Source organism: Sciurus carolinensis, chromosome 8 (assembly GCF_902686445.1).
Source record: "Sciurus carolinensis chromosome 8, mSciCar1.2, whole genome shotgun sequence".
NCBI lineage: Eukaryota > Metazoa > Chordata > Mammalia > Rodentia > Sciuridae > Sciurus > Sciurus carolinensis.
Window position 1 is genome coordinate 127,560,264 of NC_062220.1, and position 23,327 is coordinate 127,583,590.

The 23,327-nt window shown below is 43.9% G+C and overlaps 1 protein-coding gene across 2 annotated transcripts in view; it reads right to left on the minus strand.

Moving 5' to 3' along the window:
- Positions 1-23,327, minus strand: part of Pitpnb (phosphatidylinositol transfer protein beta) — a 61,247-nt gene that overhangs the window by 15,301 nt on the left and 22,619 nt on the right. For both annotated transcript variants that reach the window (XM_047560354.1, XM_047560356.1), the window contains exon 8: positions 5,080-5,157. In XM_047560354.1, coding sequence (XP_047416310.1) covers positions 5,080-5,157 — 78 coding nt within the window. The remainder of the gene's footprint in view (positions 1-5,079; positions 5,158-23,327) is intronic.

The window sequence follows — 23,327 nt, forward strand, 5'->3', positions numbered from 1 at the left end:
CAAGGAATGTCACATTCTCTTTATCGTAGGCCACTGGTGACCAAGGCTACCACTACCTCTTCACAGATGTAGGGTAGGAAGAGGAACCTTGGCAACAAGACAGGAAGCAAACTCACATCTCTATCTCCACCACAAAATGGCGGCCCTTCTCTGGCTATCGTGGATCGAGTGGCCACTACTGCTATTCTAGAAAGTGTCTGAAATGTGACAGCAGGTAAACAGCACGAGACTGACAGGCCATGCCCCAACTGCTGGAGATTTTTCTCAGACTAGCACTAACACTGAAGACAAACAGGACATGCCTTCATGATTAACAAAGCATACATATGAAGAGAATGTACAAACCACCATAATTTCTGGATCAACTTATTGTTTGTCCCTAACCTCTTATACTGCAATGTTCAGAGACACTTTAAAGACATGGTGAGCACTGTTAAGGGACAGATGCTTTGGCAAAGTCTCCTACAAAGACCTTTATAGAGGCCTAATGATTAACTTCTGTACATATGTAGACACAGAAGCTTAAGTCTTCATGAGGTGTCTGGCTTAAATGAAGAAAGAAATGAGGCCATGCCATAGGATCAAAATGACACCATAATCTTCAAAGGTAGCATTTCAATTTGTTAAGATGACAACTCCTCACCCAGATCAGAGGCAGTGAACTGGAAAGCTAAAAGGAATCCACATATGAAACATTTTTGATAAACCATCCAAATAGGTAGTCATGTCAATGTCACGATACGCAAAGCCCCTGAAAGGTAAAGCAGAAGCATGTACACATGTACACACACACATACACACACGGTGCTGTGGAGAAGCAAGACATTCACATCCATCAGAAGTGCACGATTCTGCCTTGAAGCAAAAACTTTAATCAGGTTATAAATTGCTCTCCTATTACTATGCACATAGTCACTAATCAAGTGTTGAACACTCAGTAACAAAATATAATTCATGTGCTCAGAATTTTAAAATCTGTTCTTCAGAGGGAAAAATGAATGTATAACTAAGGTCTGCATCTCTAGGTCTGTAGTTTTAAAAAAACAAAAGCTACTATATCATACCACAGCTTTTTTTTTTTTTAAAGTGTGCACTCTTAACAAATGTGGAAAATACAAAAATCTTTTCCTAACTAGGGAAGGCTCTCTCCACTCTGAGGCCCTCTCCTCTATGGCCGACCCACACTAAACCCTCATGAAACACAACCACAAGGGTGAAGGACAGGAACTAGGAGACGTTTAACAATCCCAGACACTACAATGACAGAAGCTGCGGGACAGCAGACAGGGATCAGGAGCACCCAGGTCAGGTTGACAGATGTCATCAACTCCAAGAGATGACAAGTGCTGAACATTCTCTTTATTTTCAAAGACAAAAGCAAGACAATGACAAGAGGGAGGGAACAGTTTCTGTGCACTTGCTCTGCGTTGGGAACGTGCTCACTACTTCAATCTTTACATCCACCTTCTGAGGAACTCACTAATATTCCCATTTTCGAGATGTGGAAACTGAGGCTCAGATTAAAGGTTACTTTTCCTCTTTTAAAAAAAATAGCTGCATCAAAGTTGTACATAATGGTGAGCTCTGTCACATACTCATACTGCACACAACATGATGAGGTCCTGTTCCCCAGCATTCCCCTCACGGACTCTGCCTCTGTCCCCGTCCCACTATGCTGATCTCCCTCTGGTTTTCAACAGGCCCCTATCCCTCTCCTTTTTCCTCTAGCTTCCACATATGAGCAAAAACACTTTGATCTCTGAATTTGGTTTACTTCCCCTAACACAATATTCTCAAGTTTCATCCACTTTCCTGCAAATGACATAATTTCATTTTTCTTTATGGCTGAGTAATCTCCATCGTAGACATACCCACTCTCCTCATGCATTCACCTGCTTAAGGGTACCAGGCTGGCTCCATAGGCCGGCACTGCCAGCTGGTCCCCGCCTGGAGATGCACTACCGCTGCAGCACGATGGCAGTAACTCTTTGGGCTGAATACCAAGGAGTGGGATGGCTGGGTCACAGACGGTTCCATTCCTGGTCTTCTGAGGAGCCTCCACACTGATTTCCACAGTGGTTGTACTAACTGACAACCCCAAAGACAGTGCCCTTCTCCTCCACATCTCCTCCAGCATTCACCATCGTCTGTACTCTTGACGGCTGCCATTCTGACTGGAGTGAGCTCCAGCTCAGTGTGGTTTTCTCGTGTGCATTTCTCTAATTGCTCATTTGCCCACTTGGGTTTTTGTCTTCTTGGTGTTCGTTTCTGAGTTCTCTATATAGTCTAGATATTAACCTGCTGTCAGAAGAGTAGCAAGCCAAGGTTTTCTCTAAGGGCTAAGTTACCCAAGCACACCTTGTATAGACGCAGCGTTTCTGATTCACCTCCGCTAGTGCTCCTGTCACTCACAGACCCTGATCAAGGGAGAGGCAGCACTGGTGGGAGAGTCCTGGACTCTCAGGAACACCAGGCACTCGCAGAGCCACACCTGCCAATATGCAACAGTGCGCACGGTGCGGACGGGTGACCTGTGGGTCACTGGATTAAGAGTTGGGATCTGCCGCATCCCTACCTCTTACACACACATTTCAGAGTAACACAGAACCAGGTGACACTGCACTGCCTCTCCTACGGCTCCTGCCTGTGTTTCTCAGGCCACATACTCACGTATGAAAGAAGCAGCTGTACTCGCCCCACAGGAAAGTCGTGGAGATTAAATGTGACCCTGTTGAGTACCTGACGCCAAGGAAGCTTTTCCTTGATCCAGTCTAGTGCAGACAGGCAGCAAATACTGCAGATGGAGGGGAAGACGCCAGCCCGGAATGCACAGGGACAGTTCCACAGAGCTCACGGGGCCGAGGCTCCGCAGCAGGGTGCCTGCCTAGTGTGGGTGAAGCACGGGGTCCGTCGCCAGAACCCCAAACAAAAACAAAACCAGAGGCCGCAGGATTGGCTCCTGGCCTTCAATCTTTGGAATGTGCACTGCTGAGGTGCAGCCGGCTGTGGAGTGTGAGAGGCTCATGGTCGGCCTTCTGAAGAGCTGCAGACCTCGCAGCCAGCACTCACCCTGCGCTGCGAGTCCAGAGCAGGATTTCCTGTCCTTCCCATGACTACTGTGTATTTCTTGCCTATCACCTCCTCTTATTCAGGAAGTCCAGAGTGCTCCACCTGTCATCCCTGCCCAGGGTCAGCCTCAGCACAATGACAAGGACAGTCTCAACAAAGAGTTTGCTGAACACATTCGCAAACCACACTGTTAGGTCAAGCCCACAGGTGCCTGCTCTCCCCCATGTCGTCCTACCTGCTACCAGTCGCCCTTATTTCCTTCTGCAGCAGTAAACGAGTGGGTTAGTGATTCCTGATTACCCCCGCTTTTCCCGAGATCATGGAAAGTCACTGAAATTCAGTTAGGCAGTATCTCAGTTTGTACGAGTGCTGCATCCCCCATCCCAGCAGAAGTTCTTAGAAAGCTGACAATCAGCCAGGCGTGGTGGCACATGCCCGTAATCCCAGCAGCTCAGGAGGCTGAATGAAGCAGGAGGACCGTTGAGTACAAAGCCAGCTTCAGCAAAAGCAAGGCGCTAAGCTACTCAGTGAGACCCTGTCGCTAAATGAAATACAAAACAGGGCTGAGGAGGTGGCTCAATGTTCAAGTGCCCTTGAGTTCAATTCCCAGTACCAAAAAAAGTAAAGTTGACAATAAGGTAAAAGTCCCAGTGCCAAATACTTTTGTGACCTAGGTTAGGCGTTAGGTTAGGCGTTCCCACAAGAAAAATATGAAATACAGCCTAATAAGCCCATCATGTGATGCAGTACTGCCTTTTAAAATCTATACCTGAAATACTGACAATGTGAAGAAAATTCAGAATTTAGTTCACCTCCAAGCCTCAACCTCACGCCCCTTTGCGTTCTATGGAAGCAGCACCAGCTGCCGCCAGCGCCCACCAGAGCAGGACACCCTGGAGCGGTGAAGGTGGCCCTGGAGGAGTTGAGGGCTGGCCCGCCGCTCTGAAGGCCAGTGCTGAGGCTCCTTCCGCCTCGGGAGGGAGTCCTGAGCCTGCGGCCAGGAGCCTGGGAAAGGGTGGGGGTGTCCTGCAGATCCACTGGAGAAGACTGAGCCATGCACTGAATCGGCTCTTCAATTCATGAATGACGTACAGCACTCTCTGGCTTTTGAGTTTCTAGTCATGGTCATTAAGTTGGGACAATTTTGACCTGAACTCTACCCAGAGAACGAACGTGAACATAAAATCAATTATAGTCATTTCTTGTAAAACTAGTGAGATTCGCTCCTCCTGGGAGATGTGTAAGACAGTCCACAAATCCCTCGACACTGACGGAGAGCCACTCACTGAGTTCTTGGGGGGGGGTGTCAGAATAACCCTCTACCTAGAAGCGACGACCTGCACTTAGACGTGGCTTCCTGATGCCCTCCGACTGTGGGTGGGAAGTCTGCTCAGGGCAGTTGGGTCTTCCAGCTCTTCTCCTGTCAAATCAGCTATAATAACGTGCCGTCAACACCAAGTCTTCATCAAGAGTCCTCGTTTAGCTCAGTGGCTATCTCTCAAGTGCATTACGCTTCTGCAGCAATTCAACTCACCACCTCGGCACTGCTTTTCTTACTTCCATGAATAAAGTAAAGACATCCTCTACAGTCAGAACTACTACCTGCCACAGAGCTGCTCTCTGGTATCCCACTTCCCAAAAATGTAACCATTCAAAGGGCAGAACGGGAGCTTGGGTGGCGCGAACCTGCTCAGTTTTGACTAAGATGAAACTCCATCCAAAAGCCTTCACTTAACAGGGATTTTTGTACCGTTTCAAGTCTCAAAAGAGAACACTTGTCTCTTTTACGAGTCATCAGAATAGCATTGTGCTGAAAGTGACAGGCTGGCTCTGTCCAGCAGCACAGACTCGCTGGCCAACTGCAACTGGTCCTAAGTCCTTATCACAAATAAAACAATTTTTGTGCCATTTCTATTTTTCACTTAAACGTCCCCAGCTTTTCAAGACTCAGGACCTGTCAAGTGTTGTGTTGCCAAGACTCTGCCTGTCAGAAAGGTCAGCCTCCAGTACCTTCCAGTTGGGCCCCAGAGGGCCTCTCTTGGTCTTGACTGACTGGAACAAGGCTGGGTCTTCATCAGCTTTGTAGTCCTGCAAGAAAAACAAAGCCAGAGGCTGAGAAGAAAACCAGAGAAGATTCTTTAACCTTACCAGAACAGGCCTCTCTGCAGCTCCCCAAACCCATGACGCTCACCATGCTTTTGCACACAAGTAGTAAAATACTTTTGTATGAAATTAAGTTTGCAGTTTGGTTCTCCTTGCTTTAAACTTTTATCTTAGGCAACATGGCTATAAAATAAAAAGTAATAAAAGTCCCGACGAGCAATCCACAGTGACTGGTCACCAGAGAGCTATCTGAGAACAAATCTGCCAATGCTTTTCAACAGTCTCAGCATTTTGATAAGCATGTAATCACATTCAAGAAATGAAACATGCCACCTCATCTTCCACAACACCTGTAGATGATGGCCCTGGACTCCCGATGCCTAGAGAGAGCACCCACGGCGACACAGATCAGAACTCCTGATGCGGCACACCCCCATCTCTCCCATGGTGGGGTCTGCTCTGAATAGCTCCAGTTCTTGGTCAGCCTCTCCAAAGGGGTTGTTTACAGAGAGCTTTAGGGGTCACAGAACTTGGTTCCTCAGAGAAGAAGAACTACATTCCCCTCAGATCCTCACTGTCGACAACAGTAAAGGTCAGGTGTCATGGGACTGCCTCAGCTACATCATGCCACAGGAGACGGGCCCTAAACTCTAGACTTTGTTCAAGGGTCTAGTGCATGTAAATTCCATTTGCCTTAATACCTTCTTCCTGCCAAAATGGAGAAAATGAAAGGAGGAAATCTTTTCTCACCTATCTGCTTTATAAAAGTTTTTGTCATCACATACACCACATACACACTCCATGGATGGGAATAAAAAATTGTGAAGTGCTTAAAAAAAAAAAAATGAGTTGTGGTCATGTGTGGCAGTGCACACCTATAATCGCAGCAACTCGGGAGGCTAAAGCAGGAGGATTGCAAGTTTGAGGCCAGCCTCAGCAACTTAGCAAGGCCCGATCTCAAAAAAAATAAAAAGGGCTAGGGAAGTGGCTCAGTGGTAAAGCACCGTGGGGTTCAATCCCCAGGACCCCCTCCTCCAAAGTTAAAACAACAGCATACAGAGGTCAGAGGAGAGGGTTGGTTTAAAATACTGCACAGAGAGAGAGAGAGAAGGGGAGGAAGGAGAGAGGGAGGGAAGGAGGGAAGAGAGAAAGGAACGGAGAGGCGAGAGAGCATGCGCGCAGATTTCCTGGGCAAGTGTTCCTCACAGCATTTGTGAAGAGACCACAGACTCTGGGGAAAATGCCGGACAAGTCAGATACGAAACTCTGCCTAAAAATCACTGTTTTGGAGATAAGGGCAGTCCCAGCACAAAGTGGGCACCGAACATGAACTAAGATCTAACACCAACTTTCACAAATCAATGAAAACATGTTGAGAAGCAGCCATTCAAAACTCGATCATTATTTAGTAGATGCATATGGTATGTTAATTTGTAGGAAGAAAGTCATAAATGAATTATGCAAAGAAGAGTAATTGTGAGGGTCAGGGAGAAAATAAAACTTTAAAGAAAAATAATTGGGTAAATAAGTGACCTTGAACTTGAAGACCGTCTAAAGGTTGTCAACCCACATGGGTTAAAAATATTAAACAAGCAAACTTAGCTGGCTACATTGAGTCAATGCTTTAAAACATGCCATGTGGTATAGCCATGGGCAGTAGGTCAGTCAGCATTACCTAGGAACAACAAACTGGGATGAGCTGCCCACCAGGAGCCAGACAGCTGAAGTTACCTCATAAGCCTGGGCCAACAGCGGAAAGTTCAGTCACTGCCAGCAAGTATGAACTCTTTAAGTTCCAACCTAGAACTGCATCCTCAAAATCAAAACTAACAACTTTAACTTCTGACTAAAAGAATCGACTGCACAAGTGGTCTCAAGACTTGAATTTGAAATCAGAAATAAGCTACTCTGCTAGCATAAACTGAACTGTATCTTACCAATCATCACTAGAACTGCATTAACACATACTTATATGCATCCTAATCTTGCATCTAACACAGTTTAGTAATAAATGATTTTTAAGTAATACTGGCATAATTTTTTCCGAAAAGCTTCACTTAGTGGTCACACCCCACTTTTTTGCAAAAAATCTGGCATAAAAACTGCAAGATTATGTGTTTAAATACAACAAATCAATAACAACAACAACAACTACAACAAAAACCCTTTTCTTTTAGGTCAGAAGCTTGGAATTAAAACCCCCAAACAGGCTTGCTTTTCCCCCAAATTAAAAATTAACATCATATTAAATAATCACTTTCAGCATCATTTCCCTCAATCAAAGTCTATTTACTGAACAGCCACCATGTAGAGGGCACACAGACAGGATGTTATTACAAGGAGTCAGAGGAGGTAAGCAGAACCAACACATCCTTCTGGCTCCTAAAGAAGTCAATCTGGTTGGGAGAAACAAAGAGAAGCAAACAAAACAAAACAAGATAACCCAACCCCCAGGAAGCACATGTTAGCTGCCAGAGATTGGAAGGAATCATAGGCAGGACTAAAACCGAATGGAACCAGTCAAGAAAACCCATTTTTAAAATGAAATTTAAAACATATTTTAAAAACGGAAAACCTTATTGTTGTTTGTATTGTGACTATATTTTGATGATTAATTTTTTAAATATATACATATTCAGTTGTAGATGGACACAATACCTTTATTTTTTTAATTTATTTTTACGTGGTGCTGAGGATCAAACCCAGGGCCTCACACGTGCTACGCCAGCGCTCTACCACTGAGCCACAACCCAGTCCTGATGATTAAAGTTTAATCATCAGTATAATGCTCCAAAGCCTGTCCAGCGCTTACCAGTTTATTCCATTTGAGGGCAAAATCCTCTTCCCCTCTTTCGCAACTGATGGAGAGTGCCGTGTCACACCATGGGCATGGCACTTGTGTCTTTGTTTTTACAAAACCTGAGCTGCTAGGGAGTCTGAATGAGCTGAAGAGAAAATACCATACATTTCCTGCATCTAAGAGGCCATCAGTTATAGGATGCTCCATTATTTTATGTACCATTAGGAAGAATACTACTCAGTCAATAAAACATGCCACAACTGGAAGACAACTCCTGAGTTTGGATTTATTAAAATAGGAGGGGCGGGGAAAGGAGGTGGGAATGAAGAACTGATATACAGACTGCAGAATTACTGTGGATTTTAAACTTGTCCACTTCAAGAGGAAGATAAAATATATCCACAAAATAAAGTATACATAATTACTGTGAGGGTTAAAGGAATAAATGCAATGACATTACATGATAAGGGCAGCAGTCCATAAACCAAGAAACAACCCATTTAACAAAAGAGAACTTGGTCTAAATTGTGGTCAGCATAAACCATTCTCATGTACAAGTAAATTAATTAAGGGGCAACTGGCCCCTGGAAATGGACCTGGGCAGGACTACAGGCCGGGTGAAGGTGTGACTCGACTGGATAGATGAGGTGGGCTGCGGGCAGCATTCCTCCTGCCTAACTCCAGCCCCATTCCGGGCTGACAGCTTCAGAAGTCACAATTCATATCTGACACAGACGAACTGACTAAAGAAAGTGTAACCAAGATTCAAAACTTCTCTGCTTTTGACCACGTACACTGTTCCAGAAAGTCCATTTCTGAACCTTCACCATCAGTGCTAGGTGATCAGGGAGATGCTTTTCTCAGCTATGGATTCACACAATCACCGAGGTGAACTGAACCTTAGCACCCAAAGCCCCTCATTTTCTAGATGAGGAAGCCACAGTCCAAGAGGAGGTGGCCTGGCTCCCCTCCCTAGGACTCCCCATCAGACCCTCTTAGCCTGTCCTGGGCTCATTTTGGCACACCACACCAGATGATGGCAAAAGCTGCCAACAAATTCTACCTCATCAGAACATTTCAGGAGCACCAAGAAGCTGCAACGCCAGAGATATCAAGGTGGATTTATTTTCCTGTGAGGCAGATACACATACATGTACACGGGGAAACTGAGTTTCCTCTCTCTGCCTTTTCCTCTTGAATGCAAAACAGCTAACATTAAAGATATTATACGGAAAATGTAACGAAACCCAATTATTAACAATAGCACTTTAACCTTGACAGTTGAGAATAATGTGTCTTGTCAAAACCTAGGAATTTTTTGTGCTTTTTAATGTTAGTCTGAATGTGTAAATGTTTAATCAGTTGAATTAAGTAGCAAGATATTAAAAAAGCAAGAAGCAGATGTAGTTTTAACAACCTCGGTTTTGCATCCCTACAATAAACATTTAATTTTTTGAACAGTATCTTCTTTGCTACAATTTTATTGTTGAGTATCTGGTTTGGTCTTTCTGTATTTGAAAACCGGCCGATTTATATCCGTATCACAATGAACAAATATATTCCTTCATGTATGACAGTTTCAGTATACAGAATGCAACCTCAGCTACCAATTATAGCTGCAAATGAGCAATAGTGTGGAATGAGACAGCCTGCTGGCTTTGTTAGTATTCTGTCTCCTCTGGGATCCCATGGGGAAAGGGGAGGCTCTGATGAAGAGAAGCCCTTGGCTCATGGTTTATTGTGCTTGCCACCAGCTGCAGACTTCTCATCTCATTAGTTCTTTTAGAATACTGTGGGTGAAGACAGCTGTAGCCTACTTGAGTCTTCAGCTCCTGGGTATTCTGAAGGCTGAATTTGCTATGCACTCTCTGTAATCCTTGGGAAAAAAGAAAGCAAATTCACTAGGCCAAGGAAATGCATTTTAAAAATGGGGTTTAAAATCATGTTTAAAAGTAGAAAAACCTTATTGCTAAGGTGCAATGGGTTTAAAATTTTTTAAGATCCAATTTTAATAATCTGTATCATGCCCAGAGGCCTGGCCAGGATAAGGGCTTAGTAAAATCATCATCACCGAGTTAGGTGTGACATCCCTAGACACTACTTGCTCCACCAATAAGTGTCTGAACAACACAGAAATACAGTGGTATCAGCATAAGGTAGATTCGAATTAGTGTTAATACAACTCTATTTAATTGAAAACTCTTATGTAAGTAAAAACGAAAGTGAGTCAAAGTCAAGACACCCTTTGGAGAACAAAATAAAATATAATCTGGCAAGTAAATGGATTACCGAGTCTTCACGCTGGAGCTACAGAATACATTCATTAAATTCTTATAAATAACTGTTCTCTGTCACTGGAATACAAAAGTTGTGCTACCTCTTGGGTGTACATCTGTTACTCACTGCAGTCTCAACAGAAACTCTCAACAGAAACCAGATTCATTTTGAAGATAAAGAATATTAGTTTATGAATCTTTTAGCACAGTGGCTGTCCCCCAAAATCCAAGTACGAAATCTGTGCTGAGCCAACCTAAGTATGTCCTTGAGCCCAGATTTAACTCATGATTATGAATGGGAAAATGAGGAGGAGGTGAGGAGCATGCTGGTAGGAGTTTCTTGACAGCTTGTGGAAAAAAATCAAGATGCGCTCCAGACACCAGAAACTGCTTGAAGAACCAGGCCCACGTTCCCAGAGGTGAGGCTACGAGCACACTAAGGAAAGAGCATGCAAACCAGCAGGACCAGCAACTCCCGGACACCTGCTCATTTCTAAGGATCAAGGCCTGCCCTGTATATCACCCCCACCCCGCCCCAGAAAGGGGGCATTTTACAAAGTCAAAATAAAAACTTGAGAGGGCTATTAGGATCGTGCAGCCTGCCATAAAATACTTTCCTTTAGCATAAGATGATTAATTAGGTGTCTATTCAAACAGCTCAAAGATAATCACCAAGTTAAAAATGAATGGGCACTGCCGCCCGACTAAGCGAAGCTCACTCAAAGCTCTAATCACATCCTCAAAAATAAAGCCCAGGATGGAAGAAAAGGCTGAAAGAAATATGAAAATAAACAGCAAACATAATTTATTAGCATTGCTCTGCATTTTTTCAGTGTAGCTGTACTTAAAAAACCAAAAGGTTTCTGGACCCTATCACCATGGACCCACCAGAGTGCAGAACGTATAACTGAAGCTGATGGAATTCAAGCCAGACCCCAAAGGGTAAGCCCATTTAAAAAATATTTGCATTAAATGTTGTAACAGCAAATAACAGAGGTGTAAAGAGAAATAACATTTACTAACTTGTTTAAGAAACTGATTTCAACAGTTATTTTCCAATAAGCAGCTTTCTTTTCTATTTTTAATTACATCTCCCCAGTGACTCCTCACCCTTTCAGGTTCCCACAGAGTACCATTAATATAGTATAAGTAAATCTCATTAATTCAGGTCCTACCACCTTGGAATTCATAATCACTCGGACAGGGGCTGGGCTGAAGTTTATCTTCGCATGATCTATGAAAAAAAGATTTGCTACACAAATTAATAGAGTAACAAGATCTCAGGAGGGCTGTTTAAACAGTTCAGAAGTGTTTTAGAGCAATTCAGAAGCATTCATTTGCATATAATTATTATGCTAATTACAAATCATTCTTATCTATTCATTAAAGCAGATTCCCAAAGGACCACTAATTGTCAATAACTTGTTGGCCTAGTTTCTGTTACTGAATGTACCTCAGAGGAACAAAAATGCATTAAAAAATATTCTACAGTTCAGCCCTCTCATTAATCCTTACTGGCTTTCCACCAACGAGTCCTACAAGCTGCATTTTTAAACAACTGTACCGGGAACTGAGAACTGCAATCAGATCTGCACCTCAGACGGAGCACTTCTGTAATCTTCTAATCTCACACTCTGCCAAAGAGTTCTGGTGGACAGGATGATCCTGACATCTAGGACGCATTCACAGGGGTCCTCGAAAGAGCTCTATGCTACCCGTGGTCGCTTTGATGGGTAGAGCACGAATCTTCCTGCTTTCTGATCTCATCCTTTCCACAGCCAGAGGTCACCAACACTGCCATTTATGAAGGCACACCTCTAAAGCCTTTGCAAGGTTACAAATTAATAGAGAAGGTGGTGGGAATTTTAGCTCTTAAAAAGAAAACTTACAAGAAAATGCCTGATATGATACATTTTATATGCCACAACACAGCAAGGGAAACCAATACTGTACTACAGAATTAGATGGGCATGTGAGGTCAAAGGGAGCAAGCCCGAAGCAATTAATAGCCTATGGGTCCCTCAGGGGAGCTGGGTTATCGATTTGGGTTTATCTCAAGTACAAATATGCAATATATGTATTATGGTAACATCATACTTACTATTACTATGTATTTATATATTTTAATTATGGCATTAAAAATGAATACATTTAAAACCCAATAAAATGAGTTTTAACATTAACATGCCATTATCTTTAAGGGTGCTTATCTGTTAAACAATCATCTATTTCAAAATTAAATTGCATATACCTGAATGTAAATAATATGTTTAGGGAAGTTTTAACAATGCATCTGTTTTCTTTTAAATGATAGTAGATCACTGAGCATATCACACTGAATTCCTTCAACTAAAATGAGGAAAAATATCCTATAGAAAATTCCGAGTGCACCTTCTCCAGTAAAATGTTAGCTCATAACTTGGCCTTCAGTTCCCAAATCCCAGGATCCATTTAACCCATTAGCACTAATTTAACAGACATTAAACAGGAAAATTACTAGGAAAAAAAAGAAAAGCGGCATCATTTCTTTACGGTAAGAGCAAAATTTAACAAGCAGCATCATTCTTGCTACTATTTTCAGAGCACTTACCTACCAGGAACAGGCAGCACCTGTCCCAGCCATGAGTATGGGGCCAGGGCAATGAGTATCTGTGCCCAAGCCCACCCTGCAGAGCACAGGCACCGGGACCCAGCTGCTGCCCTGTCTGACACCAAAGCCAACCACAATACTACACCGCAAAAGTGTTTTACACTTATCTTTGATTACACTCTGGTCCCTGAAGGGCTCTCTGCTCCTTCTCAGTCTAGAGAACCTTCTCTAAGGAAGAGTTTACATTGCTGAAGAGAGGCTTTGTTTTGAGGAACACACTTTAAAAACTTGACTTGGAGCTGTTCACACTGAGTTCTTCAAAATTATCTGCCATTAGCGGCTAACAACAACACTTCCTGGCTCTCACTAGGGAATGTGTTCCCCACCGAGGAACTGGAGCAGACCCTACTTCACACACCACCCTCTCCACCTTTTCAGCTTAAACCACGGAGGAAGTCAGGAAGGAGCATTGGTACTGGGTTCTACTGAGGAGGCATTTTGTGCAAAATATGCTGTACACACGGATTTTTAACAGGAAGTCAAAGATCCTTGCTAAGATTTAAGCAGCTAGAAATAAGCAATATGTTACTTTCCCACAAGAGGGCACTGCCACCCAGCTGTGCCTTCAAACATACCGGACGTTCTCTAAATCCACTACTGGAAGTGATCTGAAAGTACTTGACCATGTAAGGCAACAGAATAAAGTGGGAAAATATTTTCACATTTCTTTATAATAGGAACCATGTTTACATTTATTTATATCTTACTTGCAGATGGGGGGAAAATCCTCTATAACTTACCACAAAGAAAGATCTGGACAATGGTTTTGTTGTATGGCACTGCAAAGGCAAGAAGGGACGAGCGTCTGACAGTGTAAATGTTTAAGTATAAGCAAAATCACTGCTACCTCGACATGCGCACACGTCGTTTTCTCCGTTCAGGAGGCCACTATTGCACATCCATCACAAGCGGGAGCCGGGTCACACTTCTCACGTCTTCACAGTGCACGCATCAGTACAGAGCCCTAGGAACGCTCCTACACATGCCAGTGGTAAGTTATGAACTTTAGGACAGAAATCGATGTCCAGGCTCGTTAACAGCAAAAGGAAGAAGCACTCCGCTGAGATCAAGTGTCCGCTCCTGTCGGAGGGAACTACCCAAAGCAGCATTTGGCAACCACAGGACTTGTTGGAGCTCAGCCACAGGATTCTCATCAACAAAAGCTCTTTTCAGATCTAAAGACCGGGAAGCCACAGCACAGTTCTGAGAGGCAGAAAGCCCTTCTTAGGAAATAAGAAGCAACAGTTGGAACAAATGTTAACACCAAAAGGCAGCTGTGAGGGAGAACCAAGTGGAGGGATGGTCCTCGGTGGCCGTGAGGTTCCCACCCACCAAAGGCTAACCTGGAAGCTACCTTCCATTCATCCACAAGAAAATGCCATTTTGTAGCTCAAAAGCTGACAAATATTAACAATTTCACAAGGCGTGATCAAATATTTAACTTCTGCCAGTCAGATTCCTCTATTTTTCTAATTTTGAAGAGAAAAAACTTAAGCTTACTCAGATTATCAATGTAGGATTCCTCATGTCTTTAAAATTAAACTTTTTTAAAACATGCAGTGCAGTAAAACATATATTACTAAGATTATCTACTCAAATATATAACATCTGGGCACTAAATAAAGACATGCCCAACCCCTCTGAAAGCACAAGTAACAAACTCTGCCTAAGGTGCAGCTAAAAACTACAGGCCTCCAAGCACTCTAACCCAAGTTTCATCAGCTTGCCAGGGTTATTAACACTTAGAATAATACTCTTTTAAAAAGAGCAATATATATATATATATATATATTTTTTTTTTTTTTTAAACAGTACACACTCAAGATTTAAAGCAAAAGGAAATCATGTTTGTTTTCAAAGGTAACTGGAATTTCAAAGAAAGAAAGAAATATCAGGTTTATTCCTGACCTCATCTAAAATAGAACATTGTCTGCCTACTAAAACAGATCCAACAAATAAAAGGATCATAACCAAAGAACAAATGGTAAATGGTAGGGAAAAAAAAATCCAAAGGTACAAAATTTCAGAAACCACTTCATTTTCCATGATATCTCAATCCTTAAAAAATATAGATAGACAGATAATTATTTTCCCCCCACCAGGACTTCCATAAGTTGATTAGAGAGCCAAACAACCTCATGGTTTTTTTTTTTTTTTTTGCGGTACTGGGGATCGAACTCAGGGCCTTGTGCTTGCAAGTCAAGCACTCTACCAGCTGAGCTATCTCCCCAGCCCAACCTCATGATTTTTTGACACCATGATTTGTGGTGGTGGGCTGCTCATTTAGCGAAGTTCAAATCTCCAAACTTACCAATTCTGATTAGCTTATGGACCCTGACTGTGGCTGCAGCCTGGAGATGGGCACTGGTTTATGCCCGTTGTGCCCTTTGGTGAAGAAACACCCAGAACCATCTTCTGAAGAAGCAACTGTTGAAACAAACTAACTCCAGGTCACTTGGAAACACTCAAGCTTGTTCATAGATAAGAATCTTGAACTTTTTTTAGACAGATATGATTATTTCTTTATCTGGGAAAATCTAGCAGAATACCACACGCAAATACCAAGTAAATAAATAAACATTTATTAAATTAAGTAAATAAATAAACATTTATTAAAAGAACAAATGAGAAAATGGCTGAGTGGTGTTCCCTGTGAAAAATCATGCCAAAACACATCTTTGGGTCTCCAAGCCTTTTATTCTATTGCACACACATAAACCAAAATATGCCAGAGTCCGGCAGTGGAGGGGGGAAGTGATCAAGGCCACGGAGGAAAACTAGTGTTTCAGAGAACTAGGGAAGACGAATGGAAAAACAGGCGGTTGCTTGTTTGCTTTAAGTAAATTAAGAACATTTTCAATCAGCGAAGGAAGGGAAAATTGCATGATCACATGCTCTGGAGAGGCGGAAGGCTGCCACTGAGTTGAGTCCTGACTCCCCACCCACTGGACACATGACTGCTGCTTGGGCTACAAATTCCTTACAATAAAAATAAAGGCTGAGGTGAATGTTGTTGGACCATGGCCTCCAAATGAGATTCCTTACTTCCCAAATCCTAGAAGGGTGCCTGCTCAATGACCTTCACCACTAGTGGTGTGTCAGAACACTGCTTCTCAAAGGCGAGCCTGGGCAGGAAGCACCTGGAGAGCTGCGCAGACCAGAGCCTCACCCCAGAGATTCTGAACTTGGAGTCGGACACGAATTTGCATTTCTAACAAGTTTGCCAAGGGCAGACCGTGCTTGAACTGAAAGGGCCTCAAGTTCTTTGGCCTGGGTCCTAAGGGCTCTGACAATCTCAGAAGTTGGCCACAATGCTCCCTGGAAATCCTCAGGGACTCAAAAGAACGACCTCTTCATGTCCAAGGAATGCACTGAGACTGGACTTGCCCACAATGGGTACTCACACTCTGACAGACGTGCTTTCCAAAGACAAAACCAGGCAAAGAAGAGGCGGAGGTGCTGAGGGAGATGTGATTCCAGGTGCTGCAAGTGAGGCCGAGCTTTATCAACAGCCCATTCCCAGTCTGTACCCTTCAGGGAACTAAAGAAAGAAGTGACTAGTGAGTGGACCTCCAGCTCTGTGATAGGAGCCTGTGCTGAAAAGGCTGCCCACAGAAGTTTTTCTGCTGGAAAGAGATGGTGCAGTCCAGAGTCTGGCAACACAGGACCCGCTGTCCAGGGAAGGAAGGGTGGCTACCTGGGGCGGGTACCACGGCTGCAGAGGAGCTGTGGCACTCTGAGCCTACACTTTGCCTATTACTCCCAGGGGAACACTGGCGACTGGGGAAAGGCACCCAAAAAAAGGAGGGAGATTCAGGGCAAATAGGACACGGACATTGTAGTCAGATTCAGGTAAGAACAAGAGGCGTGGGAGTAATTAAGGTGGAGGGTGGGTTCGAACCCCGACTGGGAGTAAACAAAAAGCAAGCACCATGAAAGGAATCTGAGCTTTATCTGAAGAGCAGCCAAGCTTACTGGGTAACCCAAAAATGAGGCCCCTCTGGGCTCTGTAGTACAGGAAGTCTGGAAGTCCTGGTATAGGAATGTATCAATCAGGGCACCCTGTACATTCCTTCTGTGACCCAGAAACAATACGGAACCCCAGTTTCTAACTTGTGTCGCTTCAATTCTGGGGAAACCATCTTCAGTGAAACATCACTATGATCCCCAAAATGTTCAACTCTTGGTTTGGAAATGCCTCATAATGGAAAAACATTCCACCACAAATTAAAGCATTACACATGAGGGAAACAATTTTCTTCTCTTTAAGCTTCCTGCATTTTAATATGGAACTGAACTACAGTTTTCAGCTACATCTTCCAAACAATTTAATATTTTTATGTCACTAATAGTTGTCTTTTACTGATATCTACAAAACACATTTTAAGATGTATTTTTAGAAGAACACAACTAAATATTTTGAATTAACATTATTTCTACTACCAGAAAAAAAGCCTCTAAGTCACACAATATGTACTATAGAAGAAGGCTGATACAATCCTTTTTGGTTTCATATAAATACCTTAAAATATGGTTCCAATTTCTCTCCTTTTTTAAAATAGTGCTCATTTTCTTTCAAATTACTTCCAAAAACGAAGGTCTCTCTGATGTTAATCGTGTGTACACTTCAGCTTATACTTTAAAGAGTCTTCCTCTCCTGGGAAGTGACTTTTGTATACAAATCATGGAAAGCTACTTAGACAAAGTGCTGGGGATGATTAAAAGGGGCCAGATTCAAATTTATACCTTAAAAAAAGCAGAAGCAGATGTCAAGTGACTCATTTGTGTATATTTTAGAAATGAGTTGAAGATATGCATGTGCATTTCATCAGGACATTTAAAGAATCCCCAACTTTTTCTGTGGTTATTATCAATGACAACTAGAACCTGGAAAAAAAAAAAATTTTAACTAACATTCTGGTGTTTATGCTGAAACCTCTTTAATGTGACCAAAAAGGTATTTGTTCATTTAAAAAGAATTCAAAATTTTTAGAAATGAAGGCACATCATTATTTTTATAAATTAAAATTAGCAAAGAACAAAAGTAGCATTTTGTTCATGTACGACTTGAATAAAAAAAACTTCAACACCTCCAAAATGCCTCCCCAACCTTTTTGTTTTGAGGCTATTATTATCTTGAACTCATGGGCTGAGGTGATCCTCCAGACTTTTTCTAAAAAAAAAACACTACAGATGAAAACACTCTGCAAATTCCGATCCACCAAAACTTGATTGAAAAGCTCACTCCATGTTAGGAAGCAAGCACCTTGCTAGGTTCTAGAAACACAGAATTGACGGGTACAGTATTGTCATGGTCCTCAAGAAGCCCCCAATTCACTGGGAAAATAGACTTAAAAGGCTGGTGGGGGGAGGGGGCATTGGAGGGGCTGGGGATGGTCAGGGATTGTGGGAAAGGAGGTGTGTTCCGCTGGTGTGCTTTGTGACTGTTGGAGTGCCAGGCAGAATGACCCTTCCTTCCTAAAGGATATGACATCTTAATGATCCTTCACCTCTGCCCCTTGAAACAGGAAAATCTATTTTGTATGGTGGATACATTCTCATGGGCCAAAAGAAACTGAGAGGAAACATTTAAGCAGAAACCCCAGGCTCCTCACTTGTTTCTTCGGAAATGTTATCTTCTAGCAAATTACAGAGAACAGTGTATAGAGCAAGTCATACACAGATTTCCCATAAAGTATCCACAAAAAACCCTAACAACCCACGTACTTAAACACATGGGATTTCTGTAGCAACTACTCTGTGAACCTGGGTCACACTGACAGATTTCTGCAACAAATCCTTGTTCCTAGAGTTACTGTGACAATGTCACTCTTTGATTATGTAAACATGTCAAAGCATCTAGTCAAGTATTCAGTTACACCATGGATCAAATCACATCTCTTCAGAACATGATGAAGTGAACAGTTCATAATAACGACCAAAACACAGCAAGCCTACAACACCAGTGATATGGAAGCCATCTGACAACCTAGCAGAGTTAAACCCTGAAAGTAATCAACAGTCACTCTGAATTAAAATGTTTGGGGCTGTCTATATTAAATCCACCTGCAGTGACAGAAACTCCCACCAGGTGGAGTTGTGTCAAGCTACACTGAAAAATTCTTGGTTTCTTGTACTCCCCAATTATTTTGCTGTCAGATTCTGATGGGACTTAACTATTTACTCTCTCAAATTTTTAATGTAATTATTCATGTTTATAATGCAAGTGATATGAAAGAATTCAAGCACTTAAAGTTGTTTAAAAAAAAAATTTGCTCACTCAAAAAAACCCAGAGCAGGGCTGGGGTTGTGGCTCAGTGGCAGTGTTTGCCTAGAACGTGTGAGGCAATGGGTTTGATCCCCAGCACTGCATAAAACTAAATAAAACAAATAAAGAGGAAGGGAAAAAAAAAAAAAAAAAAAAAAAAAAAAAAAAAAAAAAAAAACCAAACCCAGAGCAGTTAGAAAGAAAGAAAGAAAGAAAAAAAAAAAAAAAGAAAGAAAAAAAAACCACTCATTTGAGTCAGGCAAGGAAGGACAAAAACTCCCAGAAGCTGAAGCGCCAGTCTGGGTGCTGAAAGATCGCCACATCTGCATCGAGTCGCGGATTTTTTTTTCTTTCTTTCTTTTTCCAAACCACCACTAATACATTTATTTGAAGGAATAAGGGTCAAATCTTATCAACTTTTAAACGGGGTAGGACAAGACAGACACACTGTCCTACCTTCTGGGCATTCACAACAGCACAGGTCACCAGATCTGGCACAGATGAGGGGGACAAATTCTAATTAGGTACGTGATCTCCCACGTGGAGGAAGGTGCTCTCGCCCTATCACAGAAGTAGGGCTGAGAAAAGAAGGTGGAAGCCACCAGAGCCTCCAAGCACAGGCCTCGATGAGCCTGGTGAAGATGGCTGCCCAGTGTCAGACAGGACGGGGATGCCAGGAGGGCGGGTCTGACCACGAGTCAGTGCCCTGTCACTGCAGGCCTCCACCACTCTGGTCCTCTACCCAAGCAGACTCAGCGACTTTGGGAAGAAAGGGACTTCTACCCAGTTCCCCAGCCCCTCCCCCACCTTATTTGGCTTATTATCACTACCCAGCTACCCATTCTAATGTCATTCCCACCCTCAAGGAACAAGTTTCTGGCATTAAAAATTGACTACTGGTCTGGCAGTAAGGGATCTAAGGTGATCCCTGCCCACAAAGGAGTCATGCTCTCATATAATGCCCTCCCTCAAGTGCAAATGGAACCTCTGACTTGTCTCTAACCAACAGAGAGTATCTAACCATTGGCCAGGGCTGATGGGAAGTCATTCCCTTGATGAGGCTACCTTGCCGGGGCACTGATCTGGTGCTCTGTAAGACAGTGACAGAAGACCAAAACAGTTAACCAGGCCACTGCCCCCAAACCTTTGCCACATCTCCCAGTCCTCAAACCTCCCACCCTAGTGCCCACTTAAGGGAATCACTATTACCGGCAGGGCCTTGAAAATTCTTCACCATCTAAACATCAGCAAGCAAATACATGCACAAGGATATATTTTTCTCCCTTTTAAAAATGTTACAAAGGCAGTGATTAGGGAGGCCGAGGCAAGAGGATCACAGTTTGAGGCCAGCCTCAGCAACTTAACAAGGTCCTCAAAAGTGAAAAATAAAAAGGGCTGGGGATGTGGCTCAGTGGGAAAATGCCCCTGGGTTAAATGCCCAGTACTAAAAAGTTACAAATGAAAGCATATTATACATACCCTTCTTTGTCCTTTTCCCTTTAAATTTATCTTAAAAATGTTTCTGTCAGTACAAATTGAGTGCACACCCTTTAATGCCTGCACTGAACTCCACCATATGTATGTACCATGATGTTCTGAGCCAGCTGCTGACGGAGGGAGAAACACTTGGACTTCAGACAGCTTCCAACCTCAGGTTTGGATACTTACCCCATCACATCAGGTAAAACCAATTCCTGCAAGTGGGATTTTGCTGGTCAGAGGACAGGTGTACTGTTAATTCTGCGAGACCAGTTTCACTGATGTGTAGTCCCACAGGCAAGCAGTGTGGATGCTGCGCTCCTCACCCCCTGCCAACCCTGACATTATCAGATGACATCAAGCTGACTTTGCCTTCCAGGGGAAGCCCTCCCTCACAGGTCAGTCTCCTCGCCGTCCTCGAGCTCCTCAGGAAAACCTGAAGTCCCCCTGGAGAAAGTGGGATCCGACCTAGATTCTGAAGGACACACAGGCTTTGGACAGAGAGCAAGGAGTCCCAAAAGGGAGGTGGGGAAGGGCAGTGTGCCGGGACAGGACAGCACAGGACACAGTTGGTGGCAGGCCAGTTTGAGGAAAGGAAGATGACTGACAGGCTGGGCCCTCGCCTGGAAGGAGTTAGAGGAGCGGACAGAGCTCTGGATTGAGGGTCAGAATGTCCACTTTGGCACTAGCCCAGCCGTCTTGAGAAAACCTGGGCCCCAGGTTCCTCCCTTTTAAGACAGACAGCGATCCCTGAAAACACGTCCGTAGCTACAGAACCGTGAGTTCCGATGTCAGGGGTCAGCCACACAGAACGGCAGGGGTAGAAGGGGACAGGCAGGACGTCTCAGCCCCATACTCTAGCCACTCCACGCCGACAAACTGAGGGGTGCCAAGAGACTGTTGACACACAACTGGAAAGCAAAGCCTAGGCGGCCGAGGTGCTCCTCACTCCCCAAACTCTTGCGCTTTCTCCATGTTAAACAGCAGGCCTTCAGAGTTCAATTCTGCTCTGCCTGATGGCGACTCCCTCCTGCCCGTCACGTGCAGTCCCCAAGTACCTACTAAACCTCAGCTTCCGTCGTAGGGAAACGGGCTAATGTACAGAGACCCCTCCCTCCGAGGCTCTATTTCTATTTGGAAGAGAGAGAGAGAAATGAACCAAGAAATGTCTGTGTCAGGCTAAGGAGGCCAGGAGGGAGAAGGGTGAAGAGCGGGGAGGGGGCACGCCAGCCCCAAAGCCACCCAGCCCCACGGGCTTCCACCCAGCCCCACGGGCTTCCACCCAGCCTCTTCAGGTCCCCGTCTCTTCTCTGCAATTCTTCAGCACTTGGCTCCAGGAGGAACCCTCTGCTGTCTATGAGCTATCTGAGGGCACTGGGCTTGTCTGGCTTGGACCTCGAGCCTCTGGGGGCCACGCCTACCTGGGACAGCTACCCCAGTGCTAAGCTGGTCCCAGCACTCAGAGGGCACTGCTCACCTGCTGGTTGCTCTAACACTGCCATTTTAGAATTGCAAATGCACTCTTAAGCCTTTCTTCCTTTCCGCAACAGAATGGACTAGAACTTTCAAGTAAAAAAAATCCCATAAAAAGAACAGAGTCAAAGGAACAAACTCAACAAAACTGGACTGGTAAAAAGCAACAACCTGCAGGTAGAGACCAGGTGTTTGTGACAGAAGCTAATCCTAAAAGAAATGCCAACCAGTCAAAGCCAAACCGCCAGGGCCTCTCCTAAAGAGAAGAGTGCGGGGCACTGTCCATGCCAGGACGGGACAGGCGAGGATGTGCAGGAGACAGCCCAGGAGCTCTCACTGTGACCTCCTCCCTGGACCCAGGCCTGGCCAGACGCTCCTCCCCACCACTCACACCAGCCTCTGACATCGCCAGGCCGAGCAAGGCTCTGCTCCGGTCACTTTCAGGCTTAAAAGGTGTTACAGGCCCTTCACCATCAATGGTGCCCTCGTCCTCTTTTTATAGCAGAAAAATGTGCATATTTAGTTTTTTTTTTTTTAATGTCAGGTTTTTTTTTTTTTTTTTTTGGGGGGGTGCTGGGGATCGAACCCAGGGCCCTGTGCTTACAAGGCAAGCACTCTACTGACTGAGCTATCTCCCCAGCCCCCTAAATGTCAGGTTTGACGATTCCTACATACCAGCTGTACTTTAATTATCCACAACTGAGAAAGCACACAGACAAAAAGCTGGGACACAAATGTTCACACCAGCACTATTCACAACAGCCAAGATGACTGTGGTCAGATGAGTGCCCGAGCAAAACACATCATGTCCCACAGTGAGGCACTGCTTCACCACAAAGAAGCACCCACACCCGCTACAACGTGGATTAGCCTTAAAAGTATCAGGCAAAGAAAGAGGCCATCCTCTGAGGCCGACAACAGGCAAATGCCAAGAGACCGGAGAGACGCGTGGTTGCACAGGCTGGGAGTGAGGAGCAGCAGTGGGCAGTGTTAGCGCTGCAGGCTGTCCTTCTGGGGCAACAACCATGCCCCAGGACTAGACAGCAGTGGAGGCTGCGCGACACTGAGCACGCGAAGCGTTACTGAATTAACTGTACGTTTTAACATGGTAAGTTTTATGTTGTGTGTGTTTTATCAAAATTAAAAAAAAAACACTACTGCAAGTTCAATACAATTTAAAATAAATTTGCATCTACTCATCTTTAAACT